Here is a 16291-nt window from a genome sequence, read left to right as displayed (position 1 = left end):
GTCTGCTGGGCCTGTGGGCGCTTGCAGGGCGGGAGATGGCCTCCCATCTCCAGCTCCAGTCCCAGCTCCAGCTGGATTTCCGGAGTCGTCAACTACAGTCTCCCCTGGGCCACTCATTGGCCTGGGGACGGAAGAAGAGTGGGGGCCTGAACCGTTGGCGCTCATAGGCTCCAGTTCCATTCAAGAATCCAGAGAGGAATCCTCCGCCATCGATCCTGGGGCTAACATCGTGACGGAGGCGGGGCCAGCAGGCGCGGCCAGGACGCCCACCCCACAGTGTGTGATGGCTGTGTTGGCTGCTGGCGGTGACAACCCACAGGAGGATGGGAACTCGGTGTGGGGCACGGAGGATGATCTTTCATCCATTGCCAGTGAGGCGGTGGACTCCCTCATGCCCCCCACCAAGTCTCCTCTCGTCGCCAAGGCAAAACTCTGGGACTTCCTCGTGGCATGCAGGGGTTGCCGCAATAAAGTTCAGCTGGCCCTCGGCCTGTGGTCACATTTGGCATTGATCATCCAGTCCGTCCGTGCTGCTCTCAAGAAAGCAGGGAAGGGCACGGGCGTGAAACTGGTTGAGAGGCACCAGTTTAATGCGTTCCTCAATGGGTTGCTGGGGGAATGGAAGGCCAGGTGCACTTTCGCTCCCTCCTCACAGTGAGGTGTTGGTGACGGGACTCTAAGTACTTTTGACATGAAGATAACCATAGCCAGCCTCAACAACAATGGCAGCAGGGGGTCTCTCTCCAGATTTCACCATCTCTCAGTCCTCAGGGAAGGGAGATATGCAGTGAACTTTCTGCCAGAAACCCAAAGAGCTGTTGTTACGGTTCTTTGAGCTCACTGCAGTCCTTGATTGTAGATAGGTCTTGCTTATCATTGGGGCCCAATATTCTTCATAAACCTTGTTCATGGTAGGAAACTTTGTTCTCTTGAGGTTTACGTGTCTTCAGTTGGTTTTTGGAGTTCTGTGAGAAAGAGATGGGAGCAGACAGACAGGCAGGCAGAAGGGGAGGTCTGCTTCAGTCCAGGAACTTTCTGCTTTCTCTGCAGACTCTCAGTTTAAAATTCTGCAACAGCTAGGTAGGCATGTGGCTAACTGGTCTAACCACATCTGTGGACTGAATTGGAGCAGGGAATAGCTCCTTTGTCTACAAGCACTGTCTGTTACTATGCAGAAATGTCTTTCTAGCCAGGGGCCTGGCAACCCCTTGAAACAGGCCTTCTCTTCTTCTCAGCAACAATTTGAAATTTAATGTCCATGTGGTGAAATTAATGTGCCTCATTCTTGGCAGGTGGGGGCCTGCATGACATCTCCACACCCAGGGGAATGAAATGCAATTTGAGGAAAGATGCATTTCATTAAAGGGTTGAGAGAAAATATAAGATACAGAAAACCATGCATTTCTCTCATTCATTCCCATTCATTCATAAATCCAAAAACTTATTAAAACTGTCATTTCTTGGTGGCAGTGCTGCTTTAATTTCCCCTTTTTGGCATCCCAGTAACCATCCCAGTGGATTTTTGGGAAGTATTTCTTTAGTTTGCCCATTCCCCTGACTGCCTCGGATCTTTGTTCCTGTTGAGGTCTGCCAAGGGGGTGGGGGGATTGGGGGGAGTTAGATTTAATTAGCTCTAAATTGGACTTTTTTTCCAAGAGAGTCAGTTGTGGGTGGGTCTATCATGAAATCTCTCTGTGCTTTGCTGAGTCATTCAAAGGCTTTTGACTTCAGGGGATGGGTGGTTCCCTTTTTCTTGACTGCGGGGAAGACTCTTTGTTAATCTCCCTTTTGTTCTCTGGGACACTCCTACCTTCAGGTATTTGTGCAGACTCTGCTGCAATCCCCTGCGGTACTTCGACTAGGCGAGGCATCACCCTCACAGTTACTCTGCCCCCTAGAGGTCTTTCTTTGTCTCTGCAGGTTCCTGTAAATTCTGTTAGCAACTCTGGCGGGGTGCTTATAGAGTCTGCATTTAGGTGGGAGGATTTCGAGTCTAACTTTTCAAATTGTTCGAGGTTGGCTAACCGGACTGAAGGGATTTTCATTCGGGATTCATAGAACATAGAACAGTACAGCACAGTACAGTACAGGCCCTTCGGCCCACGATGTTGTGCCGAACCTTTAACCGACTCTAAGATCAAACTACCTAGCTACCCTTCATACTACTATCATCCATGTACCGATCCAAGAGTCGCTTAAATGCCCCTAATGTATCTGCTTCTACTACCACCGCTGGCAGCGCATTCCACGCACCCACCACTCTCTGTGTAAAGAACCTACCTCTGACATCTCCTCGAAAACTTACTCCAATCACCCTAAAATTATGCCCCCTGGTGATAGCCCTTTCCACCCTGGGAAAAAGTCTCTGGACTATCCACTCTATCTATGCCTCTCATCATCTTGTACCCCTCTATCAAGTCACCTTTCATCCTCCTTCGCTCCAATGAGAAAAGCCCTAGCTCCCTCAATCTTTCTTCGTAGGACATGCCCTCCAGTCCAGGCAGCATCCTGGTAAATCTCTTCTGCACCCTCTCTAAAGCTTCCACATCCTTCCTATAATGAGGCGACCAGAACTGAACACAATATTCCAAGTGTGGTCGAACCAGGGCCTTATAGAGCTGCAGCATAACCTCACGGCTCTTAAACTCAATCCCCCTGTTAATGAAAGCCAACACACCATACGCCTTCTTAACAACCCTATCAACTTGGGTGGCAACTTTGAGCGATCTATGGACATGGACCCCAAGATCCCTCTGTTCCTCCACACTACCAAGAATCCTGTCTTTAAGCCTGTATTCCGCATTCAAATTCGACCTTCCAAAATGAATCACTTCACACTTTTCCAGGTTGAACTCCATCTGCCACTTCTCAGCCCAGCTCTGCATCCTGTCAATGTCCTGTTGCAACCTATAACAGCCTTCCACACTATCCACACCTCCAGCAACCTTCGTGTCATCGGCAAACTTGCTAACCCAGCCTTCCACTTCCTCATCCAAGTCATTTATAAAAATCACAAAGAGCAGAGGTCCCAGAACTGATCCTTGTGGAACACCACTGGTCACCGTGCTCCATGCTGAATACTTTCCATCTACTACCACCCTCTGACTTCTATGGGCCAGCCAATTCTGTATCCAGACAGCCAACTTTCCCTGTATCCCATGCCTCCTTACTTTCTGAATGAGCCTACCATGGGGAACCTTATCAAACGCCTTGCTAAAATCCATATACACCACATCCACTACTCTTCCTTCATCAATGTGTTTTGTCACATCTTCAAAGAATTCAATAAGGCTTGTGAGGCATGACCTGCCCCTCACAAAGCCATGCTGACTGTCTCTAATCAAACCATGCTTTTCCAAATAATCATAAATCCTGTCTCTCAGAATCCTCTCCAATAATTTGCCCACTACCGACGCAAGACTGACTGGTCTATAATTCCCAGGGTTATCCCTATTCCCTTTCTTGAACAAGGGAACAACATTTGCCACCCTCCAATCATCTGGTACTACTCTAGTGAACAGTGAAGACGCAAAGATCATCGCCAAAGGCACGGCAATCTCTTCCCTCGCTTCCCGTAATATCCTTGGGTATATCCCATCTGGCCCCGGGGACTTATCTGTCCTCATATCATTCAAAATTTCCAGCACATCCTCCCTCTTAACCTCAACCTGTTCGAGCATATCAGCCTGTTCCACGCTGTCCTCACAAACGACCAGGTTCCTCTCACTAGTGAATACTGAAGCAAAGTATTCATTTAGGACCTCCCCTACCTCCTCCGACCCCAGGCACAAGTTCCCTCCACTATCCCTGATCGGACCTACCCTCACTCTGGCCATCCTCTTGTTCCTCACACAAGTGTAGAACGCCTTGGGATTTTCCTTAATCCTACCCGCCAAGACTTTTTCATGTCCCCTTCTAGCTCTCGGAAGTCCATTCTTCAGTTCCTTCCTGGCTACCTTGTAACCCACTGGAGCCCTGTCTGATCCTTGCTTCCTCAAGCTTAAGTAAGCTTCCTTCTTCCTCTTGACTAACTGTTCCACATCTCTTGTCATCCAAGGTTCCTTCACCCTACCATCCCTTCCCTGCCTCATTGGGACAAACCCATCCAGCAGTCGCAGCAAGTGCTCCCTAAACAAACTCCACATTTCTGTAATGCATTTCCCTGAGAACATCTGTTCCCAATTTATGCCCCCCCAGTTCCTGCCTAATAGCATTGTAATTCCCCCTCCCCCAATTAAATATTTTCCCATCCCGTCTGCTCCTGTCCCTCTCCATGACTATAGTAAAGGTCAGGGAGTTGTGATCACTATCACCGAAATGCTCTCCCACTGAGAGATCTGCCACCTGGCCTGGTTCGTTGCCAAGCACCAAGTCCAACATAGTCTCCCCTCTAGTCGGCCTATCTACATATTGAGTCAGAAAACCTTCCTGGACACACCTGACAAAAACTGCTCCATCCAAACTATTTGCACTAAGGAGGTTCCAATCAATAGTAGGAAAGTTGAAGTCACCCATGACAACAACCCTGTTACTTCTGTACCTTTCCAAAATCTGCCTCTCAATCTGTTCCTCCGTGTCTCTGCTGCTATTGGGGGGTCTATAGAAAACTCCCAATAAAGTGACTGCTCCTTTCCTGTTTCTGACTTCCACCCATAATGACTCAGTAGACAAACCCTCCTCGACGACCTCCCTTTCTGCAGCTGTGATACTATCCCTGATTATCAATGCCACTGCCCCACCTCTTTTACCTCCCTCCCTATTCCTTTTGAAACATCTAAACCCTGGAACATCCAACATCCATTCCTGCCCCTGTGATATCCACGTCTCCGTAATGGCCACAACATCGTAGCTCCAAGTACTGATCCATGCTCTAAGTTCATCACCCTTATTCCTGACACTTCTTGCGTTAAAATCGACACACTTCATCACATCATACTGGCTGCAACTTTGCCCTGTCAACTGTCTAACCTTCCTCATAGACTCCCTGCACTCGGTATCTGCCTGCTCAACAGCTACCCCATCCACTGATCCGTGACTCCGGTTTCCATCCCCCTGCCAAACTAGTTTAAATCCTCCCGAAGAGCTCGAGCAAACCTCCTTCCCAGGATATTGGTGCCCCTCCAGTTCAGATGCAACCCATCCTTCTTGTACAGGTCCCACCTTCCCCAGAAGGTATCCCAATGATCCACATTGGGCGGCACAGTGGCGCAGTGGTTAGCACCGCAGCCTCACAGCTCCAGGGACCCGGGTTCGATTCCGGGTACTGCCTGGGTGGAGTTTGCAAGTTCTCCCTGTGTCTGCGTGGGTTTTCTCCGGGTGCTCCGGTTTCCTCCCACAAGCCAAGACTTGCAGGTTGATAGGTTAATTGGCCATTATAAAATTGTCACTAGTATAGGTAGGTGGTAGGGAAATATAGGGACAGGTGGGGATGTTTGGTAGGAATATGGGATTAGTGTAGGATTAGTATAAATGGGTGGTTGATGTTCGGCACAGACTCGGTGGGCCGAAGGGCCTGTTTCAGTGCTGTATCTCTAATCTAAAAAAATCTAAATATCTGAACCCCTCCCTCCTACACCAGTTCTGTTGCCACGTGTTCAGCTGCACTCGCTCCCTGTTTCTAGCCTCACTAGCACGTGGCACCCGTAACAATCCTGAGATTACTACTCTGCTCGTCCTGCCTTTCAGCTTCCAACCTAACTCCCTATATTCGCTTTTCAGGTCCTCATCCCTTTTCCTAGCTATGTCATTGGTACCGATATGTACCACGACTTCTGGCTGCTCCCCCTCCCCCTTAAGAATCCTATAGACTCGATCAGAGACATCCCTGACCCTGGCACCCGGGAGGCAACATACCATCCGGGAGTCTCGCATGCGACCACAGAATCTCCTGTCTGTTCCTCTAACCATTGAATCTCCTATCACTATCGCTCTCCTATTCTCCCCCCTTCCCTTCTGAGCCACAGAGTCAGGCTCAGTGCCAGAGACCTGGCTACTGTGGCTTTCCTCTGGTAGGTCGTCCCCCCCAACTGTATCCAAAACGGTATACTTATTATTGAGGGGAACGGCCACAGGGGATCCCTGCACTGTGCGCCTGTTCCCTTTCCCTCCCCTGACGGTCACCCAGCTACCTTTATCCTGTAACTTAGGTGTCACTACTTCCCTATAACTGCTCTCTATCACCCCCACAGCCTCCTGAATGATCCGAAGTTCATCCAGCTCCAGCTCCAGTTCCCTAACGCGGTCTGCGAGGAGCTGGAGTTGGGTGCATTTCTCACAGGTGAAGTCAGCAGGGACACAAGTGGTGACCCTTACCTCCCACATCCTGCAAGAGGAGCATGCAACTGCCCTAGCTTCCATCCCCTCCACACTAAATGGACAACAGAGATTAAAAAATAAAGGAAAACCTTACCTTACCAAACCCTCCACACTAGAGACCTTTTTTTTTGGTTAGAGGAGTAGGATGGGTGGGAGACACTACACTTGTAGTGTTTCGGGTTTAGCCACTGCCCAAATATATAGGTTTACTTATCCAGCAGTCCGCTGAAACAAAAGGTAATTTACTTGAAGCTGAAACTCACCTTCCCAGCTTATACCTCGCTCGCACTATTGCTGCTTCAGAAAAAGCTGCTGCAACAAAAGGTAAGTTATTTTAAACTGCCCAAATATATTCCTCCCGGACTTCCTTTAACCTGCCCTCTTTGGTTACTTTTCCCCTTCCATTTCTAAACTTTTTGAGTCATAGAGTTTTACAGCACAGAAACAGGCCCTTCGGTCCATCATGTCCCTGCCGGCCATCAAGCACCTATCTATTCTAATCCCATTTTCCAGCACTTGGCCCGTAGCCTTGTATGCTATGGCATTTCAAGTGCTCATCTAAATACTTGTTAAATGTTGTGAGGGTTCCTCCCTCTACCACCCCTTCAGGCAGTGTGTTCCAGATTCCAACCACCCTCTGGGTGAAAAATGTTTTCCTCAAATCCCCTCTAAACCTCCTGCCCCTGACCTTAAATCTATGCCCCCTGGTTATTGATCTCTCCGCTAAGGGAAAAAGTTTCTTCCTATCTACCCTATCTATGCCCCTCATAATTTTGTATACCTCAATCAGTTCTGCCCTCAGCTTCTCTGCTCTAAGGAAAACATCCCTAGCCTATCCAGTCTCTCTTCATAGCTGAAATGTTCCAGCCCAGGCAACATCCTGGTGAATCTCCTCTGCATCCTCTCCAGGGCAATCACATCCTTCCTATAGTGTGGTGACCAGAACTGTACAGAGTACTCCAGCTGTGGTCTAACTAGCATTTTATACAGCTCCATCATAACCTCCCTGCTCTTATATTCCATGCCTCAGCTAATAAAGGCAAGTATCCCATATGCCTTCCTAACCACCTTATCTACCTGCGCTGCTGCCTTTGGTGATATATGGACAAGTACACCAAGGTCCCTCTGACCCTCTGTGCGTCCTGGGGTCCTACTAACCATTGTATATTCCCTTGCCTTGTTAGTCCTCCCAAAATGCATCACATCACACTTCTCAGGATTAAATTCCATTTGTCACTGCTCCGCCCATCTTACCAGCCCATCTATATCGTCCTGTAAATTAAGGCTTTCCTCCTCATTATTTACGACACCACCAATTTTTGTCTCATCTGCGAACTTACTGATCATACCTCCTATATTCATGTCTAAATCATTAATGTACACTACAAACAGCAAGGGTCCCAGCACCGATCCCTCCGGTACACCACGTCACGGGCTTCCAATCACAAAAACAACTCTCGACCATCACCCTCTGCCTCCTGCCACGAAGCCAATTTTGGATCCAATTTGCCAAATTGCCCTGGATCCCATGGGCTCTTACCTTCTTCACCAATCTTCCATGCAGACCTTATCAAAAGCCTTACTGAAGTTCATGTAGACTACATCAACTGCTTTATTCTCATTTACACATCCAGTCACCTCCTCAAAAAATTCAATCAAGTTAGTTTGACATGATCTCCCCCTGACAAAGCCATGCTGACTATCTCTGATTAATCCCTGCTTCTCCAAGTGGAGATTAATCCTGTCCCTCAGAATATTTTCCAATAGTTTCCCTACCACTGATGATAGACTCACTGGCCTATAATTACCTGGTTTATCCCTGCTACCCTTCTCGAATAATGGTACCACATTCGCTGTCCTCCAGTCCTCTGGCACCTCTCCTGTGGCCAGAGAGGATTTGAAAATTTGTGTCAGAGGCCCTGCAATCTTCTCCCTTGCCTCACATAGCCTGGGATACATCTCAGCTGGGCCTGGGGATATATCCACTTTTGAGCCTGCTAAAACCACTAATATCTCCTCCTTTTCAATGCTAATTTGTTCAAGTATATCACAATCCCCCTCCCTGATCTCTTCACCTAAATTGTCTTTCTCCATAGTGAACACAGATGAAAAGTAATCATTTAAAACCTCACCTATGTCCTCCGGCTCCACACACACATTGCTACTTTGGTCCCTAATGGGCCCTACTCTTTCCCTGGTTACCTTCTTGCCCTTAATATACTTATGAAACGCCTTGGGATTTTCCTTTATCTTGCCCGCCAGTGATTTTTCATGCCCCCCTTCGCTCTCCTAATTACTTTTTTAAGTACTCCCCGACACTTTCTATACTCCTCTAGAGACTTTTAAGTAGAAACAGAAACCCAAGCCGCCTGTAATTTCTGCGGCCTGGACGAGTCCGTGTTCCACGTATATATGGAGTGTGCGAGGTTGCAGCCCCTCTTTGAGTACTTAAAGGGGCTGCTCCTCAAGTTTTGGTTGCACTTGAGCCCCACCCTCCTGATCTTTGGGCACCCGGTGCGGAGGGGCGTGGGCCGGGAGGAGGATCTCCTCATAGGTCTGCTCCTGAGCCTGGCCAAGGTGGCATTTCACAGGTCCAGGCTGCAGGCCATCGGGGGGTCCGTCAGCCCTGATTGCCTGTCCCTCTTCCAAGGTTATGTTCGCACCCGGGTGTCCTTGGAGAAGGAGCATGTGGTGTCCGTCAGTTCGCTTGAGGCCTTCCGCGACTGGTGGGCGTCACAGGAGCTGGAGGGCATAATCGATGCTGAGAATGGCATTTTAATTTGTGTTTTGTTGTATTTATCTGCTTTTAAATAAAGTTATTTTATAAAATGCATGTAAAGGGGGCCTGGGGTATGAAGGCCACCCTAAATAAAAAGGGCAAAGAAAACAAATAAAATGGGTGAGATGCAGAGTAAAGCGCCCTCTACAATGTCCCATCAAACATTTAATTGAATTATCTTTATCATTTGCATTTTCATCTTCAAAGATTTGTCTACATCGATTGCCATGTCTTTCTGTTCCTGCTCTCCTGCATGTCATTTCACAAGTCACAATGAGGATTACATCACTGGTCTACTTACCAACTCCGAAACCACCGTTCTGCCTCATGAAATTCAGAAAAGCTTGTAATAGGTGGCAAAGAGTCATCACTATCCCCAAATCTGTGAAGGCAAATTGCTGCAACTTTCGGCGTTTCCTTACAAAGCTCAGGCCTGCTGACATGCTTTTGTCAAAAAGCGTCCGGAAGTATTCTCTCGCCTTCTGAGGCAGCTCTTCCGGGAGTTTTTCCAGCCAGGTACTAACATAAGGCCGCCAACCGAGATCAACCGGGTCCTGTTAAATCATGCAAAGAAAAAGTACTGGAAACCAAGTCGTTTCAAACTGCCTGTCCAATGAGCACAGCAACATCACACAAAGACATCAGTCCCTTCATCATCGGCAGACATTTGTCAGGGCTCCTTTGACTGTTCTCCACACCTTACTTGTCCCGTTACAACTCACTTTGGCCTTTCACCATGAAACCCTTTGCCATTCAAACTCTCCCACCCTCATCCATTTCATGCACACAAAACATTTCTAACTTTTCCCAGTTCTGAGGAAAAATCACTGATCTGAAACGTTAACTCTGTTTCTCTCTCCACGGATGCTGCCTGATCTGCTGAGTATTTCCAGCATTTTCTATTTTTATTTAGAATATTGGAGCAGAGTTTTGGATGAGCTCAAGCTTACAGAGCATGGAACATGAGAGGGTTCCAAGGAGAGCATTGGAATAATAAAGTCTGGAGGTGACAAAAGCATGAGTGAGAGTTTCAGCAGCAGATGGGTTGAGGCATGGGTGGAATAGATAATGTTATGGAGGTGGAAGTAGGCAGTCTTTGTTTTAACACTAATACCAGCCTGGATACCACGCCCTACCATGTACAGCGCACTGCCATTTTGTGGAGAGGGAGCCTAGGACTACAAAACAGAGCACCTTCCCACCCACATTATGCAGCACACCAACATCTATCAGCATGTTTCCTGTGCCTAGGTTGTGAAAATTCAGTTTGGAAAGTCAGAATATTACACGGTGTCCTATGAATGTGAAATCCCACTGGCCCACCATCACCAAGCTGGAGCATGTAACTAGCCCATCAGGACTTGGCTGTCAGAGAGCTGAGTGGGACAATGAGGAAGCAGCTGATGGATCTTCTTGAACTCCTTGAAATAACAAAGAACAGTACAGCACAGGAACAGGCCATTCGGCCCTCCAAGCCTGTGCCGATCTTGATGCCTGCCTAAACTAACACCTGCACTTCCGGGTCCCATATCCCTCTATTCCCTTCCTATTCATGTATTTGTCAAGATGTCTCTTAAACGTCGCTATCGTATCTGCTTCCACCACCTCCCCTGGCATCAAGTTCCAGGCACTCACCACCCTCTGTGTAAAAAACTTGCCTCGCACATCCCCTCTAAACTTTGCCCCTCACACCTTAAACCTATGTCCCCTAGTAACTGACTCTTCCACCCTGGGAAAAAGCTTCTGACTATCCACTCTGTCCATGCCGCTCATAACTTTGTCAACCTCTATCATGTCGCCCCTCCACCTCCGTCGTTCCAGTGAAAACAATCCGAGTTTTTCCAACCTCTCCTCATAGCTAATGCCCTCCAGACTAGGCAACATCCTGGTAAACCTCCTCTGTACCCTCTCCAAAGCCTCCACGTCCTTCTGGGAGTGTGGCGACCAGAATTGCACGCAATATTCTAAGTGTGGCCTAACTAAGGTTCTGTACAGTTGCAGCATGACTTGCCAATTTTTATACTCTATGCCCCGACCGATGAAGGCAAGCATGCCGTATGCCTTCTTGACTACTTTATCCACCTGCGTTGCCACTTTCAGTGACCTGTGGACCTGTACGCCCAGATCTCTCTGCCTGTCAATACTCTTAAGGGTTCTGCCATTTACTGTATACTTCCCACCTGCATTCGACCTTCCAAAATGCATTATCACACATTTGTCCGGATTAAACTCCATCTGCCATTTCTCCGCCCAAGTCTCCAACCGATCGATATCCTGCTGTATCCTCTGACAATCCTCATCATTATCCGCAACTCCACCAACCTTTGTGTCGTCCGCAAACTTGCTAATCAGACCAGCTACATTTTCCTCCAAATCATTTATATCTACTACAAACAGCAAAGGTACCAGCACTGATCCCTGCCGAACACCACTAGTCACATCCCTCCATTCAGAAAAACACCCATCCACTGATACCCTCTGTCTTCTATGACCGAGCCAGTTCTGTATCCATCTTGCCAGCTCACCTCTGATCCCGAGTGACTTCACCTTTTGTACCAGTCTGCCATGCGGGACCTTGTCAAAGGCTTTACTAAAGTCCATATAGACAACATCCACCGCCCTTCCTTCATCAATCATCTTTGTCACTTCCTCAAAAAACTCAATCAAATTAGTAAGACACGACCTCCCCTTCACAAAACCATGCTGTCTCTCGCTAATAAGTTCGTTTGCTTCCAAATGGGAGTAAATCCTGTCCCGAATAATCCTCTCAAATAATTTCCCTACCACTGACGTAAGGCTCACCGGCCTATAATTTCCTGGATTATCCTTGCCACCCTTCTTCAACAAAGGCACAACATTGGCTATTCTCCAGTCCTCTGGGACCTCACCTGTAGCTAATGAGGATGCAAAGATTTTCTGTCAAGGCCGCAGTAATTTCTACCCTTGCCTCCGTCAGTATTCTAGAGTAGATCCCATCAGGCCCTGGGGACTTATTTACGTTAATGCTTTGCAAGACACCCAACACCTCCTCCTTTTTGATAATGAGATGATTGAGACTATCTGCACTCCCTTCCCGAGGCTCATCATCCACCAAGTCCTTCTCTTTGGTGAATACCGATGCAACGTACTCATTTAGCACCTCGCCCATTTCCTCTGGCTCCACACATAGAATCCCATCTCTGTCCTTGAGTGGGCCAACTCTTTCCCTGCTTACCCTCTTGCTCTTTATATATGTATAAAAAGAATTGGGATTTTCCTTAATCCTGTTGGCCAATGACCTTTCATGACCCTTTTAGCCCACATGACTCCTTGCTCAAGTTCCTTCCGACTGTCTTTATATTCCTCAAGTGCTTAGCCTGTTCCTATCCTTCCAGCCCTGACAAATGCTTCCTTTTTCTTTTTGACTCAGCTCACAATATCCCGTGTTATCCAAGCTTCCCGAAACTTGCCAAACTTGTCTTTCTCCCTCACAGGAACATGCTGGTTCTGGATTCTAATCAATGTTAATTTCCCTCAAAAAGTCATCAACCAGCTGAGTATCTCAAGCATTTTCTGTTTTCAATATATATCCGCACCCGGGGCAATTAAATTATCAGCACTGTCTCAGGGTAACTATATATCAGCACTGTCTCAGGGTAACTAGATATCAGCACTCTCTCAGGGTAACTAGATATCAGCATTCTCTCAGGGTAACTAGATATCAGCACTGTCTCAGGGTAACTATATATCAGCACTGTCTCAGGGCAACTATATATCAGCACTGTCTCAGGGTAACTATATATCAGCACTGTCTCAGGGCAACTATATATCAGCACTGTCTCAGGGCAACTATATATCAGCACTGTCTCAGGGCAACTATATATCAGCACTGTCTCAGGGCAACTATATATCAGCACTGACTCAGGGCAACTATATATCAGCACTGTCTCAGGGCAACTATATATCAGCACTGTCTCAGGGCAACTAGATATCAGCACTGTCTCAGGGCAACTAGATATCAGCATTCTCTCAGGGTAACTAGATATCAGCACTGTCTCAGGGTAACTATATATCAGCACTGTCTCAGGTCAATTATATTATCAGCACTGTCTCAGGGCAATTAAATTATCAGCACTGTCTCAGGGCAATTAAATTATCAGCACTGTCTCAGGGCAACTATATATCAACATTCTCTCAGGGCAACTATATATCAACATTCTCTCAGGGTAACTATATATCAGCACTGTCTCAGGTCAATTATATTATCAGCACTGTCTCAGGTCAATTATATTATCAGCACTGTCTCAGGGCAATTAAATTATCAGCACTGTCTCAGGGCAATTAAATTATCAGCACTGTCTCAGGGCAACTATATATCAGCATTCTCTCAGGGCAACTATATATCAGCATTCTCTCAGGGCAACTATATATCAGCACTGTCTCAGGGTAACTATATATCAGCACTGTCTCAGGGTAACTATATATCAGCATTCTCTCAGGGTAACTATATATATCCGCACCCGGGGCAATTAAATTATCAGCACTGTCTCAGGGTAACTATATATCAGCACTGTCTCAGGGTAACTATATATCAGCACTGTCTCAGGGTAACTATATATCAGCACTGTCTCAGGGTAACTATATATATCCGCACCCGGGGCAATTAAATTATCAGCACTGTCTCAGGGTAACTATATATCAGCATTCTCTCAGGGTAACTATATATCAGCACTGTCTCAGGGTAACTATATATCAGCACTGTCTCAGGGTAACTATATATCAGCATTCTCTCAGGGTAACTATATATCAGCATTCTCTCAGGGTAACTATATATCAGCACTGTCTCAGAGTAACTATATATATCCGCACCCGGGGCAATTAAATTATCAGCACTGTCTCAGGGTAACTATATATCAGCATTCCCTCAGGGTAACTATATATCAGCACTGTCTCAGGGTAACTATATATCAGCATTCCCTCAGGGTAACGAGATATCAGCATTCCCTCAGGGTAACTAGATATCAGCATTCTCTCAGGGTAACTAGATATCAGCATTCTCTCAGGGTAACTAGATATCAGCACTGTCTCAGGGTAACTATATATCAGCATTCTCTCAGGGTAACTATATATCAGCACTGTCTCAGGGTAACTATATATCAGCACTGTCTCAGGGTAACTATATATCAGCATTCTCTCAGGGTAACTAGATATCAGCATTTTCTCAGGGTAACTATATATCAGAATTCTCTCAGGGTAACTATATATCAGAATTCTCTCAGGGTAACTATATATCAGCACTGTCTCAGGGTAACTAGATATCAGCATTCTCTCAGGGTAACTAGATATCAGCATTCTCTCAGGGTAACTAGATATCAGCATTTTCTCAGGGTAACTAGATATCAGCACTGTCTCAGGGTAACTAGATATCAGCATTCTCTCAGGGTAACTAGATATCAGCATTCTCTCAGGGTAACTAGATATCAGCATTCTCTCAGGGTAACTAGATATCAGCATTCTCTCAGGGTAACTAGATATCAGCATTCTCTCAGGGTAACTAGATATCAGCATTCTCTCAGGGTAACTAGATATCAGCACTGTCTCAGGGTAACTAGATATCAGCATTCTCTCAGGGTAACTATATATCAGCATACTCTCAGGGTAACTAGATATCAGCACTGTCTCAGGGTAACTAGATATCAGCATTCTCTCAGGGTAACTAGATATCAGCATTCTCTCAGGGTAACTAGATATCAGCATTCTCTCAGGGTAACTAGATATCAGCATTCTCTCAGGGTAACTTTACATCAGCACTGTCTCAGGGTAACTAGATATCAGCATTCTCTCCGGGTAACTAGATATCAGCATTCTCTCCGGGTAACTAGATATCAGCATTCTCTCAGGGTAACTAGATATCAGCATTCTCTCCGGGTAACTAGATATCAGCATTCTCTCAGGGTAACTAGATATCAGCATTCTCTCAGGGTAACTAGATATCAGCATTCTCTCAGGGTAACTAGATATCAGCATTCTCTCCGGGTAACTAGATATCAGCATTCTCTCAGGGTAACTAGATATCAGCATTCTCTCAGGGTAACTAGATATCAGCACTGTCTCAGGGTAACTAGATATCAGCATTCTCTCCGGGTAACTAGATATCAGCATTCTCTCCGGGTAACTAGATATCAGCATTCTCTCAGGGTAACTAGATATCAGCATTCTCTCAGGGTAACTAGATATCAGCACTGTCTCAGGGTAACTAGATATCAGCACTGTCTCAGGGTAACTAGATATCAGCACTGTCTCAGGGTAACTAGATATCAGCACTGTCTCAGGGTAACTAGATATCAGCATTCTTTCTTTTGGGCCTCCTTATCTCGAGAGACAATGGATACGCGCCTGGAGGTGGTCAGTGGTTTGTGAAGCAGCGCCTGGAGTGGCTATAAAGGCCAATTCTGGAGTGACAGGCTCTTCCACAGGTGCTGCAGAGAAATTTGTTTGTTGGGGCTGTTGCACAGTTGGCTCTCCCCTTGCGCCTCTGTCTTTTTTCCTGCTAACTACTAAGTCTCTCAGGGTACTCTCAGGGTAACTATATATCAGCACAGTCTCAGGGCAACTATATATCAGCATTCTCTCAGGGTAACTATATATCAGCACTGTCTCAGGCTAACTAGATATCAGCATACTCTCAGGGTAACTAGATATCAGCACTGTCTCAGGGCAACTATATATCAGCATTCTCTCAGGGTAACTAGATATCAGCACTGTCTCAGGGTAACTAGATATCAGCACTGTCTCAGGGTAACTATATATCAGCATTCTCTCAGGGTAACTATATATCAGCACTGTCTCAGGGTAACTATATATCAGCACTGTCTCAGGGTAACTATATATCAGCACTGTCTCAGGGTAACTATATATATCCGCACCCGGGGCAATTAAATTATCAGCACTGTCTCAGGGTAACTATATATCAGCATTCCCTCAGGGTAACTAGATATCAGCATTCTCTCAGGGTAACTATATATCAGCATTCCCTCAGGGTAACTATATATCAAAATACTCTCAGGGTAACTAGATATCAGCATTCTCTCAGGGTAACTAGATATCAGCACTGTCTCAGTTTAACTCTATATCAGCATTCTCTCAGGGTAACTATATATCAAAATACTCTCAGGGTAACTAGATATCAGCATACTCTCAGGGTAACTTTACATCAGC

The 16291-nt window shown here is 46.4% G+C and overlaps 1 protein-coding gene across 1 annotated transcript in view; it reads right to left on the bottom strand.

Moving 5' to 3' along the window:
* The window catches only part of LOC137367175 (dynein axonemal heavy chain 6-like), a 1370791-nt gene that overhangs the window by 393709 nt on the left and 960791 nt on the right, over window positions 1-16291 (bottom strand). The window contains exon 41 of the mRNA XM_068028611.1: window positions 9396-9648. Coding sequence (XP_067884712.1) covers window positions 9396-9648 — 253 coding nt within the window. The remainder of the gene's footprint in view (window positions 1-9395; window positions 9649-16291) is intronic.

Source organism: Heterodontus francisci, chromosome 3, assembly GCF_036365525.1.
Source record: "Heterodontus francisci isolate sHetFra1 chromosome 3, sHetFra1.hap1, whole genome shotgun sequence".
In the NCBI taxonomy this organism is placed as follows: domain Eukaryota; kingdom Metazoa; phylum Chordata; class Chondrichthyes; order Heterodontiformes; family Heterodontidae; genus Heterodontus; species Heterodontus francisci.
The sequence above is the reverse complement of the archived record's forward strand: the minus strand, read 5'-3'. Positions and strand labels throughout refer to the sequence as shown.